The sequence below is a fragment of the Heloderma suspectum genome, chromosome 2 (assembly GCF_057233095.1).
Source record: "Heloderma suspectum isolate Gila_16-S chromosome 2, 16-S_ref, whole genome shotgun sequence".
Taxonomy (NCBI): Eukaryota; Metazoa; Chordata; class Lepidosauria; order Squamata; family Helodermatidae; genus Heloderma; species Heloderma suspectum.
This window is the reverse complement of record NC_139459.1, coordinates 214,868,599-214,887,181: the sequence shown is the minus strand read 5'-3', so window position 1 is coordinate 214,887,181 and position 18,583 is coordinate 214,868,599. Positions and strand designations below refer to the sequence as shown.

Below are 18,583 nucleotides of genomic sequence, written 5' to 3'. Positions count from 1 at the left end.
CTCATAAAGGCCAAGGTTAGAAAGGCTCACCATAGTGGCTTTGCTAGGGGCAATGCAGGGGTGGATTGTTTCTTAGGGTGGCTGGCACCGAACCCCCTCTTCAAATCAATAGATAAAATCTTTGCTGAGCCTCCTCAGGCTTTCTTTTGTGTGGGCCGCATGCTCTCCTCTTTTGTCTTTTTTTGCAGTGGCTGCTGCTGCCACAGAACTACAGCCATTTCTACTTGAGGCATGTACTGTGTGCTCTTAATTGGCCACTCACAGACGTTTGTGGGTCCTTCACATGACGTCGTCAACCGGCAGGGCACATCCAGCAGTATTTCCCGGTTATTCCACCTTTAAAAGATCCAGAGATAATGAACCATTTAAATTTATTGTGGGTTTTCCCCAGTGTGTAAAGTCAGTGTGGTGCTATTAAAGAGTCTCTAGATGATGTTGTTCCACTGAAAACTATGGTGCGTTGAAAATTGAGAGCTTCACTCTCGGCAGTCATATGGCAGCCATTGGTCTCCATCTGGGAGCCCGTGGTAAACGCAGAAAGACTCCAACACAAAGAGAGCCTGGCAAGACTGCGGGCTTTTTCTTTAGTGAAGGGACACCCGAAGAGCGTCTATTCCCAGCACAGCAGCTTCCCATTTTGCACTGCGCATGTGCACGCATGCGGACCCTTCAAAGGCTTTAAGAGGCTGCTCAGAGCCTGTGGGGGAGCCTGCTGCCCCCAGGCACATTAAAAAAGAAAAAGAAACGTGCTCAGCGCAGGATCGCAGCCTGCGCTATCCAACCGGATAAGACCCCTTCCCTCTGCAAGGGAGGGGCTCTTCTGTGCGATGGGCGTGTCACACATGAGGGCACTGCTGGCTGGGTCATTGGCCGAGCCAAGCCAATCATTAAGCTAGAAAAGAGGTGGAAAAAGGAGAGAGATGAGGATGTGAGAGAGAGGGAGAGCGTCTATGTGCGTCTGCGTTCTTGTGCTTGCTTGCTTCCTTGCTAGCTATTTCTCTGTTAACTTTGAGGAGCCAGCCCAACAGAGTGGAGTACAGGGTGCTTCTCATCTCCGCTGCACATGCATCTAATTATGTGCACACCATAATGCAATGCACAGATTTCCCATTTTACGTGCTAGGGAGGCTTATTATGAACATCGTGTAGGACAATGATGCTTTCCCAGTATAAAATCATTTACTTCATCTTATTATATTCATCTTCTGCTTTTCCTGCTCATCTTTATCCTCACAACAATCCTGTGAGGTAGGCTTAGGAATGGGCGAACCCCCCAACATCCGGTCTGGGTGGGGTCTGCCGCAGGGAAATCTGGGCTGCTTGGGGCCCTGCGATTTCCCCGGAGCCCTGGTGCAAGCTGCTGGAGTTCGCAGGGCGACTTTCCGGCTTTTGAAACGGAGCGATAGGCTAGTGGTGGACGCCATTAGCCTATCACGGGAAAATTACAGCCCTAATTGGCCTTTACGCCATTTGCAGCCAGAAACCACTTATTTCTACGTAAATTGCAGCCTCAGAAACTCTTAAGGACCCAGAGGTGTGTGGTGCCACTCCACTGCGGACTCCGCAGGTTGGATTCTTTGGAATCCAGCCTCATTTGAGTCCGCGGCGGATTTCTCCAGTGTCCCTAGGTGGGTTCGGCTGAGACTGGCCCAGATCATCCCATGAGAAATGGGGGACATTTGCTGATTCTCCCCAGGCATCAGAATGTCCTGGGCCAGCACTGGCTGTGGATAAGTGTCCCCTGCTTGGCTGTTGCATCTGAATGAGGCAGTGAGCCAGCCTCTGGCCCTCCTTGGGCATGTCTGCATGACGGAGAGCGCCGATGTGCGTTTGCGTTTCCTGTGTCTTGTGCTGTATGCTGTAGAAGGGCAAGCTTGTGTTTGTACCTGAGCTTTCAACCATGGAAGAGATATCAGTCTTTGGCTTCAGGAAAGCATGGAAGATGATTTCCACTAAAATATGGGGTGAAAAAGGGGGTTGCATTATTATTGTACTGTCTGACAGCTATTTGTGATTTAGAAACACGTACAAGTTCATGTTAAGAGGAACTTGAGACAGGGCTGTGGGCTCTGCCCCATGAAGAAAGAGGCTAACAGTAAAAACTGCAGAGAACTTATTAAGAAATTTTAGGTATTTCCATAGAACATGAAATGTAAACATCATGTATGCATCACATCACACCACATCACATACACAACTCACCAGAGGGGGGACTTTAAGCAAGAGGAAGGATCTTCCAAAACGGCAAGACCACCTGTCGGGACCAATCAACCGTAATAATTCAAGTGTTAAGGTTCCCATCGGTATTAATGGGTGTGGCTTCTAGGATAATGGGCAAAGGAAAGAGGTATAAAGCTCACCTGAGCATCGGAGTCTACTTCTTCTGAAATCAAGGTGAGAGGGGATTCTTGAGGGAAGCAGTCCTTTGCCCGCAAAATATCTCTGTAAGTTTGAAATCTTCTTTTATGTACCTTCAGTGTGTTTTTAGTCAAGGGTGTTTAGTGTGTGTATTAGGCTGAACTTCTTTTCTTCCTATCACTTAATAGAAGCTTTAAAATTTCATCTGTTATTTCACTGAAGTTCAGTGCCTTCACTGCTGAAGACAAACCACTTGAAAAAGCAATAGCAGAGACAAAACAAGGAAGTTCATGCAAAATGCCTGAACTGTAGAAAGACTCTTTAAATTGGGCAAAGGTATTCAGAATACCTTTCAAACTGTTTACTTGTATTATCTTTGTGAAAGGGTATCTAGGATACCTTCCAAAGTGGTTAAAGACATCTTGGGCAAGGGACTATATAGAAAAGCTCTTTCAAATGGAATGATCGGATATGGGCCAAGGATCTAAGGATCTTTCATATTATTTCCATATCCCATATACACACTACCCCCCAAATCTGTAGTGCAATCTTTGACCTGAGAAATACTTTGTATCTGTAGGAGGTAGGGATGGTGGAGAGAGGAAATCTGAACATGCCCAGATAGCTCTGGAGGAATATGCGCTTGGATCATTGCACCTGAAGCCCCTTCAGAGTGCAACCCTATGCATGCTTGCACGGAAAGAGGGGCCTACAAAAGTCACAGGAATTTTTTCTGTCTAAACATGCATAGGATTACCGTCAGACACCCGGCGCCTGGCTTTCTTGGCAGTCAGGCTACCAAGTTGCATTTCCAGTCAATTCATTTTATTATGCAAACTACAAGCAAACAGGCATTGTCTCTGGCTACAGACAGTATTCTCAGGCATCCATTAGGGAGAGGCTTTCCGGTAGCCACCTGGGTTAGAGCACCATGAAAGAGAGTTGCTACAAAACTGCCCCTGGCTGCTATGGGATTCCCTTCGCAACCCAAGGGGGCTACTAAGTCCCACCCTCTGGGTGTGTCCTGTCCTCAAGGTGCGTCTTTCCAGGGGGTCACCTCCCTTGCTGCCAGTCTCTTGGAGTATCTTGTGACCCTGCGTTGCACCTCCCCTTTCAACTGGTGACGAACTCTTGGTCTCTTGTTTCTACTCCCTCCTCCTGTTATTTAGGAGCCTGCGTTCTGATGGATCCAGAGTCCCTGGCCTGGCTCTTGTCCAAATGACTGGGCTGCAGCTGGGCTTCATCCTCTCTGTCACTGTTACTCTCACCGGCCTCCTGCTGCCTTGGTGGCTCGAGAACCTCTTCCACCTTCCGCTCCCTGTCTGACTCGGAATCCATTCCCACGTCTGCAGAGGTGCTGGGCCCAGTCCCTACAACTGCACCCTAAGATGAGGCATCTGGAAGAGACAAGGCAGGACTGAATGACGTCTCTTTCAAAGCAGGGGTGCAAATGTTTCACCAGGGTGACCGCTCCACACACACCCCAGCCCCTTCCCCCTTCCTACTGCCAGGAGGAAATATAAGAATGAACGAGACAGAAAGGCACTAACTCAATAAAGAGAGAAAGGGCAATATATACACATTATTGGCATGTATAGCTGATAGATACAGATATAGATATAGGTATAGGTATATATATGTATGTATGTATGTATTTGGATATAATAAACCGCTTCACCAAAAGTGATCAGGGGTGGTAAACAATAAATATAACCAGAAATATAGACATATACATTTGCATAGAAGAACATTTCATCCCTCTGTCTGTAATCCTTTACATCAAGGAAAGGCCGTTTGCAGTTCCTATATCAGCGTCCCCCGGGACACATGACAACAGGCCTGTTCAGGTGTTCCTAATCTGGAGAGAGCAAACATGCCGGGGGTGTGTGCTAGCTCCGCCCCCTCTGTCATCACTGCTGTTGCCCCCTACACATGGAGGGTGGCTTTGTGAAGAGGAGTACCTCCTCTCTCCATGGGGGCTCCCTCCAAATGTTTCAATTTGAGAGCGATGCGGCCACCAAGAGAGGCCGGGGAAGGGGAGAGGGCTGCAGCCCTATCCTGCCTCTGCTGCGGCCACCAAGCACAACTGCTCCAGTCTCTGCCAGGCACGGCAGGGGAAGCCTTAACCCTTCCCACTCCCCTTTGGAAGAACTAGGGATGTACGAAAGTTCCGCCACGGATCTCGGGGAGGCCGAATGCCAGCACATTCGGTCCCCTGAAATTGGTGGCGGAATGGCCCCCCGCCCCCCTGCCCCCCCCCCCGGGACGGGACTTACCTGGGGCGGATCTTCCTGGCGGCGGCGGCTCCGGCGGCGGTTCGGCGGCAGCAGCAGCCGGTCTTCCGACCGGCTGCCGCCGCCGCCATTTCCAAGTTTTAAAAAAACAAAAAAAGTGATAGGCTACGTAAAGATTTACGTAGCCTACCACAGCTAAATTTTAAAAAACACTGTGATAGGCTATGTAAATGTTTACGTAACCTATCACGGCTGATTAAAAAAACAAAAACAAAAATGCGCGTATGCAAATGGCGGTGCCCATTGGCGCTGCCATTTGCGTTCCTTATTTTGGCACGTCTTAGTCTACGTAAACATTTACGTAGACTACGGCGAAAATAAGGGGAACACATATGCTATTTGCGTTCCCCTTATTTTCACCATAGTCTACGTAAATGTTTACGTAGACTAAGACGTGCCAAAATAAGGAACGCAAATGGCAGCGCCAATGGGCGCCGCCATTTGCATACGCGCGTTTTTGTTTTTTTAATCAGCCGTGATAGGTTACGTAAACATTTATGTAGCCTATCACGGCTGACTGCAGGGAAGCAAACGGCGGCGGCTACGGCCGCCGCCATTTGCATCCCTGCTAGCCAGCGGCCGGATGTCCGGCCACTGGTGGAGCTGGCCGGCGGCTCCACAGAATCCCTGCGGAGGGGAGCCATCCGGCCAGGATTTGGGGGGGGGGAGGGACGGAGCGCCTCCCCCCCAGCATCAGCATAATCCGCAAACAGGTAAGTGACTTTCGTACATCCCTAGGCAGAACAACGCTGAGAAGAAAGCGCATGCTGTGGGACCTGGGTCAAACGAGGATCCATGAAATCAAACAGGGAGCCGCATGATTTCATATGATTTTTAAAGGGGAGACCTACAAAACCGCCATCCAGTCACAGAGCACATCTGCCTCCATGGACTGAACCGGAAACATCAAAATCTGGCACCCGTGGGCACAGCCACAGTGCAAAAACAGGGGAAAATAGCTCCCCCATTCCCTGGATCAAGACAGCTGCTGGCACACATCCAGAGGGCCTGGGGGCTGGTGGCGGCAGCAGCAGCAGCAGCCCGCCCTCATCGGCAGGAGTCGTCCTCCAGCCGGGCGCCCTCCCCTCCTTCCAAGGAAGGGGGAGAGCGCATCTGGAGGGTGACTCCTGTCCTCGTGCCTGTCAGCAGTTGGCGGGCTGCAACGGGCAGCATTTGCCCCAGCAGCGCCTTCCCTGGCAACGCCAGCAGTGCCTTCCATAGGGTTCCAAACCCTGGACAAGGGATGGGAATGATTTCTGGAATGATCCCTCAGGCAATCAAAGGGATAAATTCTTGAAAGGCCTAAACAAAACCACACCCACAGAGAGTTGGTCCAACTTTGAATCTTTCGTTGATAACTCCAGGCTACATGGCTGAGGCCCATCAAGACCAAGGAAAGGGTAAACTCACACATGCAAGGAGTTCCGTGCCCCCGCTTTCACATTGGTAACTCCATGCTGCATGAGTCCAGGAAGAGTATAGTCCAAAAGTTGTAAATCAAACTCAGCCTCCCGGTACACTGAGTTGATGACAAACTAAGACATACAATCCACAGCAAACAAGAGTTCAAGTCTATGAAGTCTATGAAGCCTCAGTACTTCTCATGGCAATCCAGAGTCCCAAAGTTCCAATTAAGGGAGAGTCCATGTGCGGAGCGCCTCCAGAGGCTTAGACGATGGCAGATCCAAAAGAGAGGGTTTTGGGCAATGAAGACGGGATTTTCCTAGCAAAGGCTCCTCGTCTTTGCATGAGCTTAAAAGTGTGACTGTAAGACACCTCCTCCAGATCTCTCGCCAGACAAGGGCTTTTTGGCCTTTCGGCAAGGCCCCTGTCGGCACTACTCAGCTCTCCAGCATCGATGCTTCAACCTTGGCACATTGGCATGGTTAACAAGCAGTGTCAAGAAAGCTATTAGAGAAATGAAGGCTTCCTTCAGAAAATGGAACATTTGCCCAAATGAGGAAAACAAAAGAGAACACAAGCTTGCACACAGGAGATAAAAGCAGACAATAAGAGATGCAAAAACTCATTTTGAAGAGCACATCGCTAACAACATTAAGGCCAACAAAAAAGAATTCTTTAATTCTGGGCCTAGATGGTATCCATCCCAGAGTTCTCAAAGAACTCAAAAATGAAATTGCTGATCTTCTAACCAAAATATGCAACATGTCCCTAACATCAGCCTCTGCACCAGAGGACTGGAAGATGGCCAATGTAACACCAATTTTCAAAAAGGGATCCAGGTGGGATCCTGGAAATTACAAGCCATTTAGCTTAACATCTGTTCCGGGTAAATTGGTTGAAGGCATTATTAAAGATAAAATTAGTAAGCATATAGAAGGACAAGCCCTGCTGAAAAAGAATCAACACGGCTTCCGCAAAGGTCAGTCCTGTCTCACTAACCTTTTAGAGTTCTTTGAGAGTGTCAGTAAACATGAAGACAGGGATGATCTGGCAGACATTGTGTACTTGGACTTCCAAAAGGCTTTTGACAAAGTCCCTCACCAAAGACTCCTGAGCAAACTTAGCAGTCATGGAATAAGAGGGGAGGTCCTCTTATGAATCAGTCACTGGTTAAAGAACAGAAAGCAGAGAGTAGGAATAAATGGTATATTCTCCCAATGGAGGGAAGTAAATAGTGGGGTCCCACAGGGATCTGTACTGAGACCAATGCTTTTCAACTTGTTCATAAATGATCTGGAATTAGGAGTGAGCAGTAAAGTGGCCAAGTTTGCCGATGATGCCAAGTTATTTACAGAGGTTAAAACAAAAAGGGATTGCTAGGAGCATCAAAAGGATCTCTCCAAACTGGGAGAATGAGCAACTAAATGGAAAATGTGGTTCAATGTAAACAAGTGTAAAGTGTTGCACGTTGGAGCAAAATATCCCAACTTCAAGTATAATCTGATGGGATTTGAGCAAGCAGTGACTGACCAAGGCCAAATCTACATGGAAATGGTTTCAGAAGCATTTTCTAGTTATATTTGGATTTTCATGAAATCGCTTTGGTCCATCAGCGGCACATGAAGCAAGAAAAGCGGAGTATACACTACCTAAAAACCCACTTACATGGGTGAAACAGCTCTTGAAGCCACCATACTTCAGGGTTGAATGGGGGGAGTCCAACAAGTAGAACTTAATTTCATCAATCGTGTAGGTGCTGCTCAGCAAATGAGAGAGGCTTGCTCCCTGCCCCTTTCCATGCTCCCCTGGGGATGTGTGAACACACCTGCGCCCTGTTCAGCTGCCGCTCGCTGGGCTCCCACCACTTGTCTGATCATGGGAGGCCAGCCACCAGATTGTCCATGGGGGTCCAGCAAGAGCTCAGTTTCCCAGCCCCAGTCATTTTGTGGAAATGTTTCCTTCTTCCTGAAGGGGCCCCTTTGGAGAAGGAGGCATTTCTGCAAAACTACCCATGCTCAATTGGACGCTGTAGGAGGTATGGGGGCAGGAGTGCTGCACCCCTCTCCTCCTCCCATCTTTGCTACCATGGCAGCAGCAAGGACAGGCCCCAGTTGTTTTACATAAGTGTCTGAAGGGGTACTTACATACAACAACCAGGGCCTGTCCCCAGTGCTGTTGCTGTCCCAGTTGCAGGGACGGGTGGAGGATAAGGGAAGCACCTCCCCTCTACTCCTTCCATCCCTGTTACCACAGCAGTGGTGGTAATGAGGACAGGCCAGTCATTTTATGTAAGCGTCAGACATGTAAAACAACTGGGGCCGGTCCCTGCTGTGGTAGCTTCCCCTCTCATTCTCCTGCCCCTGCTACCACAGTTATGGCGGCAGGGACAGGTAGCTCAGCAAGGGAGCAGGTGGCTGTGTGCTTGCCTGACTCAGCCCACGCTGAGTAGGGCAAGCATGGGCAGGTGCAAACTGGTATCCGGGGGGCCAAGCTGGTGAGAAATCGCTGGGCTTTGAGCCCCAACCAGACACCCGCACCATCCCTATGCTCCCCTGCTCAGGGAAGTATAATGGGAGAGATGAATTACATCCCATAGTTTACTTCGCACCTCTCCCCTTGCATCCACCAGGACTGTGAAGGAGCAATGTTGAACCTCTGCTCCCCACGTGAGTGACTGCCCCAATATTTTATTTTATTTTTTCTACACAGCCCAATAGCCAAAGCTCTCTGGGTGGTTCACAAAAATTAAGATCACAGAATGTAGCATAAACCACAGAGTACATAATATTTTAATTCAATTGTGACTATTGTGCTAATGCGACATTGTACAATTGCGCGATTACAGGACTGTGAAGTAGCAATGTTATAGTACAAAGTAAAAATAAACAGGAAAGGCCAGCATCTAAATAGCGCTACTTCATAATAGTGCCAAGTGGGATGAGAAACCTGTGTCCGAAGTGGCTACTACCAATGGGGGGGAGGATGGCCCCACCCCTTGCCCAGGTCATAGACAGGTCACAGACACACTCCTGGGCACGCCGAGTATGCAGGATATAATTCAGGGGAACAGGGCACAGTGCTGCAGAACTGCTCGGGAGCCGTGTTTAAGGGGGGAAACGCACTGAAAGGACTTTGCAAAAATCCACCTTTGTGAGAAGGAAGCTGTGTGGTTGCTGTGGGGTGGCAACAACATCATATGTTGTGAACGACCCTGATGTGCTTTCGCTCTGCACTAAATCACCTCTTTAGATTGGGCCCAAGGAAGAGAAATTGGCATTGTGGTGGACAGCTCAGTGAAAATGTCAACCCAGTGTGTGGCTGGTGTAAAAAAATGCAAACTCCATGTTAGGCACAATTAAGAACGGAACTGAGAATAAAACTGCCAATATAATACTGTCCTTATAGAAATCTGTGGTGTGACTGCAGTTCAAATACTGTGTACATTTCTGGTCACTGCACCCAAAAAAAGATATTGTTGAGCTGGAAAAGGCGCAGAAAAGGGCAACTAAAATGATCAAGGGGCTGGAGCAGCTTCCCTATGAGGGAAGGTTACAACAGCTGGGATTGTTTAGCTTGGAAACCAGGAGGGTAAGGGGAGACAGGATAGAGGTCTACAAAATTATGCATGGTGTGGAGAATGTGCATAGGGAGATATTTTTCTCCCTCTCTCAAAATACTTGACCCCGGGGTCATCCCATGAAGCTGATTGGTGAGAGGTTCAGGACAGATAGAAGGAATGACTTCTTCACACAGCACACAATTAAACTATAGAATTTGCTTCCACAAGATGTGATGTTGGCCACCAGTTTGGATGGCTTTAAAAGGGGGTTAGACAAATTCCTGGAGGAGAAGGCTATCAGTGGCTACTAGTCCTGATGGCTATGTGCTCCCTCCAGAACCAGAGGCAGTGAGCCTATGTACACCAGTTGCTGGGGAACATGGGCAGGAGGGTGCTGTTGCACTCATGTCCTACTTGTCGGTTTCCTGTGGGCAGCTGGTTGCCAACTGTGTTGGACTAGTCCACTAGTCAGTTTGATGGGATGAATTGGTTTATGACTGTTTTAACTAAGCTTTTATTTTAAATCTTGGCTCTCATTATCTTTAGTCACCTTGAGCACTATATCCTGGATGGAAAGGTGGGATAGAAATCAATCAAACAAATAAATAAAGCAGGCGGGGAGATGGACCTGCCAAATGGGTAAGGGTATCGGTGAACACTCCTTCACAGTAAGACAAACTTCATCTTGCCTGAAGAAGGCGGTAAGCCTTCTGCTCAAACCCCTTCCCTGAACTCCTCCTTATTGGATAATTTCCAGCCAGTCCCCAATATTCCATCCTTGCTTGAGTGTGTGGCGTGGTCTCAGCTCCAAGGACAGAACCGGAGAAAAATGGTACCATGAGGTGAGCACACACCACCAGCCCTCAGCCTCCTCCTCACAGTCAGGGAAGCGCTGAAGCCTTGCCCCCTGAGGGATTTCTCCCAGATTCTCACCCCTCCCCACAATGTTGAGGTGCAAGTTTATCACCCCTCGCCCCAACTGACGGTCAGAACTAAATAGATTTTTAAAAAGGGCACAGTGCTAGTCACAACTATTCCCTCCAATGCGTAGCAGCAAAAATTGGGATGATGCAAGTCCACTGGTAGTGGATGGTGCCAATTTTCTTTTGGGTTTGCAAAAATCATTGAAGAACAATTTTTCCCACTCAAAAGAAATCAAAATAGAATTGGGAAAAGTGGTTGGAAAGCACAGGAGTGACACAGGAGGATGACAAAGATGTCTAAAGCACCCATAAGTCACCACGGGTAAGGAATAGCGAGTGCACAATAAAAGCCCCATTTAGAAAAGCTCACAGCATCCCCAGAGGGGGTCACACCACCTTCCCATAGCACTGTTCTCCTTTGCAGTCTGCACATGGATATGTGCCTGGGATTATGTGAACCTCTGAGCTGAACACATAGTTCCGGATCCCAGGTCCTCGGTAAGTGACCTGGAAAAAATATTTTAAGTTTACTCAGTACGTTGCCTTGCGAAGTGTGAATGTAAGCGGCATTTATAGCGCAAGGATGTCCAAGAGTTTACAGCACAGAAATGTCCAAGGAATAGTCGTAGAAATAGTAACAGTATCTTTCAGAAGTAGTGCCAAATTTATGTATTTATGTATTGATTATATTTTTAATCTGCCCAATATCAAAAGTAATGGCAGAAGAATATCCGAATCCTCTACTGGCTTGCAGAGCTCCACAGGTTGCTTATCTCAAACAGCTGTGAAAAGGTTGAGAAACCTTTTTATCTTCCCCTGGAATTAAAAGGGGAAGCTTACAATACCACCCGGATGAAATCTTGGAAGAACAGCTACTTCTGCGGAGAAACAGAGGGGCTGAAATCTAAGATTAGACGTCGGGTTGTCATCTACTGAACGCTGTTTGAAACTCCTAAGCAATTAGGAGACATAAGGACAAACGGCTCCAAATAGTATTTCTGAATTTAAACTACCAGCAACATCTGAGGACTTGTAATTAAATCTGCATGTTTGTTTTTTTTGTTTCTGCAATTATACTTGCTTGTTGTGCTTTTGAAAGTAAAGGAAGGCAGTACCAAAGGAAAAAAAGAAAGGCTTGAGAACGCCACCCCCCCCCCAATTGCTCCCTTGGCAAAGGTTTCTAGAAATGCCGGAGATGAAGAGGAGTTGCTTGCTTTGATAAAAACTATGTCTTCTCAGCTACCAGAGCAGTCAAAGAAACTTGAAACAATTCAGGACTCAATTATTGCCCTTCAGGGGACTGTGGGTTTAATTAATATCTCTTTTCAAAAGATGGAATCGAAGGTAAATGCTCTTGAAGATCAGGTTACATCAGGTTACTGCTCATGAAACAGCCATGCAAGCATCTCATAATATTTTGTCTGCTCGAATTTCTCAACTGGAGGTCTTCATACGTAGATCGAATCTACGTATCCTTGGTATTAAAGACGTGGCTACTGATATAGGTTTGGCGGAATTTATGGATAAACTTTTGCATGAGCTATTTGCTTTACCATTTGATTTTTTACTTGATATTGAGCATGCATATTGTGTTCCTGGTTCAATGCGTGGCACTAAAGGGACTTTTGGGACTGTTATTTTTCAATTTTCACCAGTCTCTACAAAAAATTACCTTATGTTTCTGGCAAGAGAATGAGGTGAGCTTTGGTGGGACCAGAAAATGACAAGATTATGCTCTTTCCTGATTATACTAAAGAAATCGCTGACAGAAGAAGGCAATTCACCAAGGCGAGAAGTTTGGCAAAGCAAATTAACCTGCAATATCATATTAAATATCCAGCTACTTTTTGCATTCTTTTTGAAGGCCAGATGAAAAAGATTTTTGGATCCTGGTGCTGCAGAATCATTTTTAATTGGTATTAAAATTAAAACAAGTGAACGAACTCTCTCAGCCTCCGAAATTGGAACTTAGCCATCTTTACTGTTCTTTTGAAGTGCTGTTTGGGCTATAGCTGATAAGATGTCTAGGCAGTATGCCAGAGTAAATGTTTGCATATTTTTGTTTTCTTTCTCCTTCTTTTTGTGTTATATTGTAATAAAATGCCTATTTATGTATGTGTGTGTACACATATAAATATATTTTTAGATATGATATTACTTAAAATATACAAATGATTTGCTTTTTTATTTTTTATCTTTTTCTTAAACTTTTTTTCTCTTTTTATTATTATTATTAATATCATTATTATTACTATTTCTTGTTGGCTAAACCTTTAATGTTTATTAATACAAGTTAATTGAATGGTAACATATGGCCAATGGAAATGGATTGTTTGCTCCCATTCCTTTGCTATAAGACTGAGGTTATGATATTGAAAGATAAGGTTTACCGTTTGTGGTGTAGCGGATCAAACATTTAACAATACTTGCAAGGTTTGGAAGAATGCTGTATAGGTATAATCTGCAATTGGATTTATATTTGGATATTTGGTCTATTCTTATTGGAGTTTAATATAATCCTTTTTCATTTCTTTTTTTCCCTCTTCCTTCTTTTGCTATCCTCCCTTTTTTCTTTTCCTCAGAATACTGTAATGTTGGAAACTGAAAATTCTGATTATGTTGTTGGTAGTGTTTATTTCATTTATAAAAATAAAATAAAAATAGATTTAAAAAAAGTAATGGCAGAAGATTTCATGCCAATTCAAGCAGCTGCACAGCCGGTTTGTGTCACTTGGTTTCAATTAACATACAGGTTCCTTTCAGGCCACAGTTAATTGCTTCATGATCCTCTGAAGGACACAGCAATACTGGATGTATTGGAGAAAAATGCCTGTGTTCGTTCATTGCAAGAGAGAGATCTGGTGATGTTACTGGAGAGAGCTCTGAAATTATTTGGCTAGATCTGTGGTGTGCGTGTGCGTGCACGCGTGCGTGCATGCATGTTGGACTCTGTCCCACCCAGCCCTTCTCAATTCAACTATTCCCTTGCTTTCTTTTCTCAATTATTGATTTAAAAACCCAAACATTTAAAAAGTACTTAGTTTGAGTTTCCTCTTTTCCTTTCCTGGTTCTTTGTCTCCTTGCCCCACTTCTGTAATAGGTTGATTGTTTATTTAAAAAACAATTTTAAATACTTTAGTTTTCCTTTCCTTGCCTTGTTCTTTAGCTTCCCCACCCCACCCTTCCCAATTCTCGACCACTAGTTTTTCCTTCCTTCCTCTCTCTCTCTCTCTCTCTTACTTGCCTTGTTCTGGGCTCTCCTCCACCACCACCCCTGCACCCTTCTCAGTTTCTGTATTTCTTCCCTTCCCATTTTTGATCTCTTTTCCCTTAAAAACACACACACTTTTCTCTTCTGGTAGGATTACAGATAGTCCCCCCACCCTTTGCTAGTAGTTCAGTGTTTGCTTTTCTTTTGTGCTTGTGTGTCAGTGTGCCTGTGTGCGTGCATGCTTGTGATGTGGACGAGCAAACAGTGTGTGGAAAACCACTACTACGAAGTCCACATTTTAAAAAGCAGTGGGCAAACCACTACACAACATATATGATTTAAATTTATACTACACAGTGTGTATATATTCCATTCTGCCAAAGAGAGCCCGAGGTCATAGACTGTGAATAGGAAAGCAGTACTAGGAGAAAGGGGCTATTTTGCACTTCAAAGAAACCTACAGCAGAGATTAGGGATAGTGACCTCCTCCTAATCACTGCTTAAACACCAAACTTCTCCGGTTATCCCTTTATGCCCCTTGGTTTGAGTTTCTGAGAACAGGACAATTTATCTGCAACTAGCACAAATATTACCAGACCAAACTCCCTGAAATTTGGCAGGTGGGATCCTTCCTATGTAGACTGACAGGTCCCCAAATTTTATGGACTTTGAGCGAAACAGTGAACAGTTATAGCTCTTTGCTTTGACAGTTTTTGTTGAAAACCTCAAATTTCACCTGCACCTGCCACAAAAATTACAGGGCCAAACTGTCTGAAATTTTGCTGGTGGAATCCCCTCTATCGGTCCTGACCAGTTCCATTATTTCATGTGTTAATTGTGAAAACTGAAAAAGTCATGGCCAATGTTTCTGTTTTCCAATGCAACAAGTCAATGGGAAAGCGTCAAATCCAAATGATTTGGATATCCGAATCTCGCTTTGGATCCAAATCCAAAGCAAAGTGGGCGGTGTCTGAATTGGTCCAAAGTGAAGCAGGGCTGCTTCGGATGGTCCAAATCGGCATCTGAAGCGAAGCAGAGGGTCCGTGCACAGCCCTAATTGTATCTCCCCCTCAGAGGGCAAAGAAAGAGGTCCATCCTCGGAGGGGAAATGACCTTGAACTCCCCCTTCCAGCTTCCACAAAAACATCTACACCCCTTAGCTTTCTAGCTTTGGAGTTCTGGCACTGGAGAGGGACAAGGTATGCCATGGGTGGAGCAAGGGGAAATCCTAGAGAGGCTGCCAGTCCTCAGCTCCCCTGGCTCCCAGCCACACCTCAAAACCAACTGGTAATCTACCCCAGCCCTGGAGCTAGCAAAGATCAATTCCCTCCCATTGGAATGGGAGGGAACCAGCTAAAAGAAAGAAAGGGCTTGCCAGGAAGGGAGGAGAAGGAGTGAAAACAGCCCTCCTCCCTCACTTCTGCCCTACCAGCATGAGCTCGGCACGGCTTTGGACATCTCAGAGGGCCTGACGTCAGAGCTCTCTGGGATACGGGTGAGGATTGCCCAGGAAATGACCCAGGCAAGCCCTCTCCAGGCGTTGTTGTTGTGGGAACAAAGAACACGCCAAGGGGGAGAGTGAGGAAGCGCTCCATCCCCTCTCGCTTTCCGTCACCCCCATCGTGTGTTGTGGGTGAACATCTGCAGCAGGAGCCTTTTCTTTCCACGTGATTTAGAACCCTGTGTTTTGATTTGTTTTCACATTGCTCTGATGGAGATCAAATCTTGCTCTGATGGATTTTTACCTTAATAAAGAAGCCTCTCCAGCCGCTTGATGGCTTGGGCACTTCTGCCTTGTAGACGCCGGTTTCCTGCAAGGAGCAGTGAACAGAGAATTGGCCTGCCTCTAACTCCAAGGTTCAGAATTAGTCGTGTGAACTAGTGCTGTGCCAAAAAAATTGATTCTTCCATTTTTGGCATTTCTTGGGGAAGGGGTGAAACAAAAACTCTGCCAAAAGAGCCTGGGTGGGGTGAGAATTTCGAATGATTTCTCCTTGGGGAGGAGGACAGGATTCCAGTGTACGTTTTTAAGTGTAGGGAGTGGCTGAGAGGTCTTCTTTCTATAGAAAGGGGTTATTTTTTAACCCCACTTGCACCTGCAGGAGCCCAGGACTCTTTTTCAGCCTGGCAGCTCTTTCTGAACTCCCAGGAGACCACATGACCTCGCCCTCTCCAATAGGCATTCAGGATAGGCTCCAGGGCTGCAGAAGCTGCTTTGCAAAGTATGAGAAACCGGGATTTTAGAGTTTTAGAAAAATTCTGCTCTTCCTTGCAGCAATATAGCAAGCAGGATAACAATTTTCCTAAAACTCCCAAAGTCGCATTTGTTCTTTGCAAAGAAGCTTCTGCAAGCCAGGAGTTTTTCCTGAATGCCTGTTGGAGAGGATGAAGTCACATGGTCTCATGGGAGTTAAACAAGTCCTGCTAGGCTGTAGAAGGGTCTCATGCTGGCAACATTTTTCAAGTAAAAAAAAAAGAGAAGAAGATCCTTCAGGCTCCTCCAGATCTTAAGAGATATGTGGAAACCCTGGCCACCTCCCCAAGGAGAAAATCCTCCGGAATTCTCCCCCTCCCTGCCAAAGAGGCAGAAAAAACAAGGCCTCTTTGGCAGGGAGAGAACAAATTCCGGAAAATAAGGGGCGGGATTCGGCGCAGCACTGCTGTGAACAACTGGACCTGCAACAAAATGTTGCGATGCAGAACATTCGGTGTGCCATGCCTGCTTTCAGGATACTCCATTCCCCCCTCCCTGATGCTTGTGTATTTTTTCTCCCTCCAACAGTAAGCCAACACAACATCCCATGGCCATGGAGCATGCTCAGTCCAAATATGCATCTGCTACCCAGGGTGGCAGCAACAACAGTGGACTCCCTCTGTGCCCCCCTCTCCGAGCCACGTGCCAGACACAGCCATCATAGCACCAAATGAGCTGCACATTGAAGGCTGAACACTGCGCAAATTCAATAAGTCTTCCACAGAAGCATGGCCTTTGGGAGAAGACGGTGGCTTCTGGGGTACCATGAGAAAAATGCACCTTTATTGCCAAGGGCCCTTGACTTCCTCCTCAGCTGTACGCAGCGGCAGTATCCTAAATCCACTTACCCGATTTTCAACACCACATGGAAACCATAGTACAGGATTGGGTATTCCAGGGGCCACAAGTAGCCTGAAGTCCCGCCTGCGAATGAAAAAGGAAAGATGAGACACCGTGAGCACTGAGGAAATGGCTTTTTGGAGAGAAGTACCACCAACAATTTGATATCTCTGAAATAATCCAACCTTTGAGAGCCAATAGTAGTAGCAGTAAAACACTCGATCAGTGAGGGCTTAAGGTCCGTGAAGAGACAGATAGTACCCGTAGTATTTGTCTAGAAAGAGGGGCAAAAATCAGGGTGCTGTTTCTCAAGCAGACCCAACCCAATAGCAGCCATTAACAAAATAGCTCAAGTGGGAATTGCTCCTTCAAACACAAATCATATTGGGCTGGCAGAAGTCAATCCAGGCAGCTGCCAGAGGTATGAAGGGAGTCAAGAAGGGCCCTTGGATGTTTGCTTGTATGGTATCAGTATGCCAATTTAACACTTAAGCTCTGTAGGTATAAAATGCATGTGTGTGAATGAACAATCACATTCATCACACAGGGACACTCCTCACAGAGCAAGGAGGGTGGTTCCTCCTGCAGACAGAGAAAAACTGTAAGTCTCACATGCTAAAGAATCTAAGCTAAAACACTCATCTGCAAACAAGCTGCATGCAACCAGTAAAACTACCTAACGTAAGATTGTTAAACAGTGGATGAACTTTTAAAATATTGAGTATTTGTCACCCTTACTTTTTTCCAGTCTCTGGAGGACGTTTGAGAGGAGAAAGTCTACTGACAGATGTGGCCAGATGAAAACATACAGAGGGCCAAGCTACATGTGGCCATCAAGTGCATCGTTGCAGCTCACCTGCAGGTTTTTTAAAATGCAAATTGCATCAGGTGAGGGGAGCTCTGATAATTAATGGGATCAGAACAGGTAGAGATGGGCATCTGACCCTTTCCTCCCCTTCCATGATTCTGAGGGAAAAAACCCTTCTGCAGCTAATAACAGGGATATATGACCTGGGGCCAGTCACTTGCTCTATCTCAGAGCCAAATGAGACATAACATTGGGAAGTCTATAATCAGATGTCTCATGGGCTCTTCTTTTTAAAAGAGACGTGTTCATTTGGGGTCCTGATTCTGTCAACAAGAGATTCTTTTAGATTACCCAGATGAAACAAAACCACTTGTGCAAAAAGATGACAGTTTACTGATAGAAAATGGATGCAGAATATATATGCAAAGAAAGCTCACGCCTCTCCCCGCACCCCAGTTGACAAAGCAGGCAGCCTTGTCACGAGCTCATCTGTCTATCCGAGTTCCCAGGACAGACGGGGAAGCCATTCCTGGGCCAAGGCTCTCCAAGCAGGTAATTCGTATTTCCCCTTGAAGTGAGGCCGAAGATCAGAACTGGCCCGCTTGCTTTGATCGCATCCTCCCTCAGTTTAGGAGCTGGCAGTGAGAAACCCACAGAAACCCAATCTCCTCCCAGAAACAGGGGGCCAGGCCTGCTTCCCCCTCGAAGGTCCTTGAAACATCCCAGCCTGGCAAGCAGATAAGAGAGAGCCTCTAGCCTTCCAACTTAGGAGTTGGAAGTTGGTAGGCCCTGGCATCAAGGGGCCTACTTTTGTTAGTTAAAGCCTGCTAAACTCTACTAATTGTGTTGAACTGCACAGGGCTCTATGCATTTAGGGCCTCTGTGAAGTCCACATTTTCTGCTCACCAGCCAAATCAATACAGAATTACATC

At 46.4% G+C, this 18,583-nt stretch overlaps 1 protein-coding gene across 1 annotated transcript; it reads right to left on the bottom strand.

Annotated features, from left to right (window-relative positions):
- Positions 1-3,163: 3,163 nt before the first annotated feature.
- LOC146353946 (autocrine proliferation repressor protein A-like) lies at positions 3,164-17,805 on the bottom strand. The gene is made up of 5 exons (XM_084829777.1): positions 17,788-17,805; positions 17,029-17,117; positions 16,852-16,927; positions 15,495-15,560; positions 3,164-3,755 (listed from the first exon to the last, which is right to left on the bottom strand). The coding sequence occupies exons 1-5, from the start codon at positions 17,803-17,805 to the stop codon at positions 3,729-3,731; spliced, it is 276 nt and encodes a 91-aa protein (XP_084685903.1). The 3' UTR covers positions 3,164-3,728.
- Between the last annotated feature and the right edge of the window lie 778 nt (positions 17,806-18,583).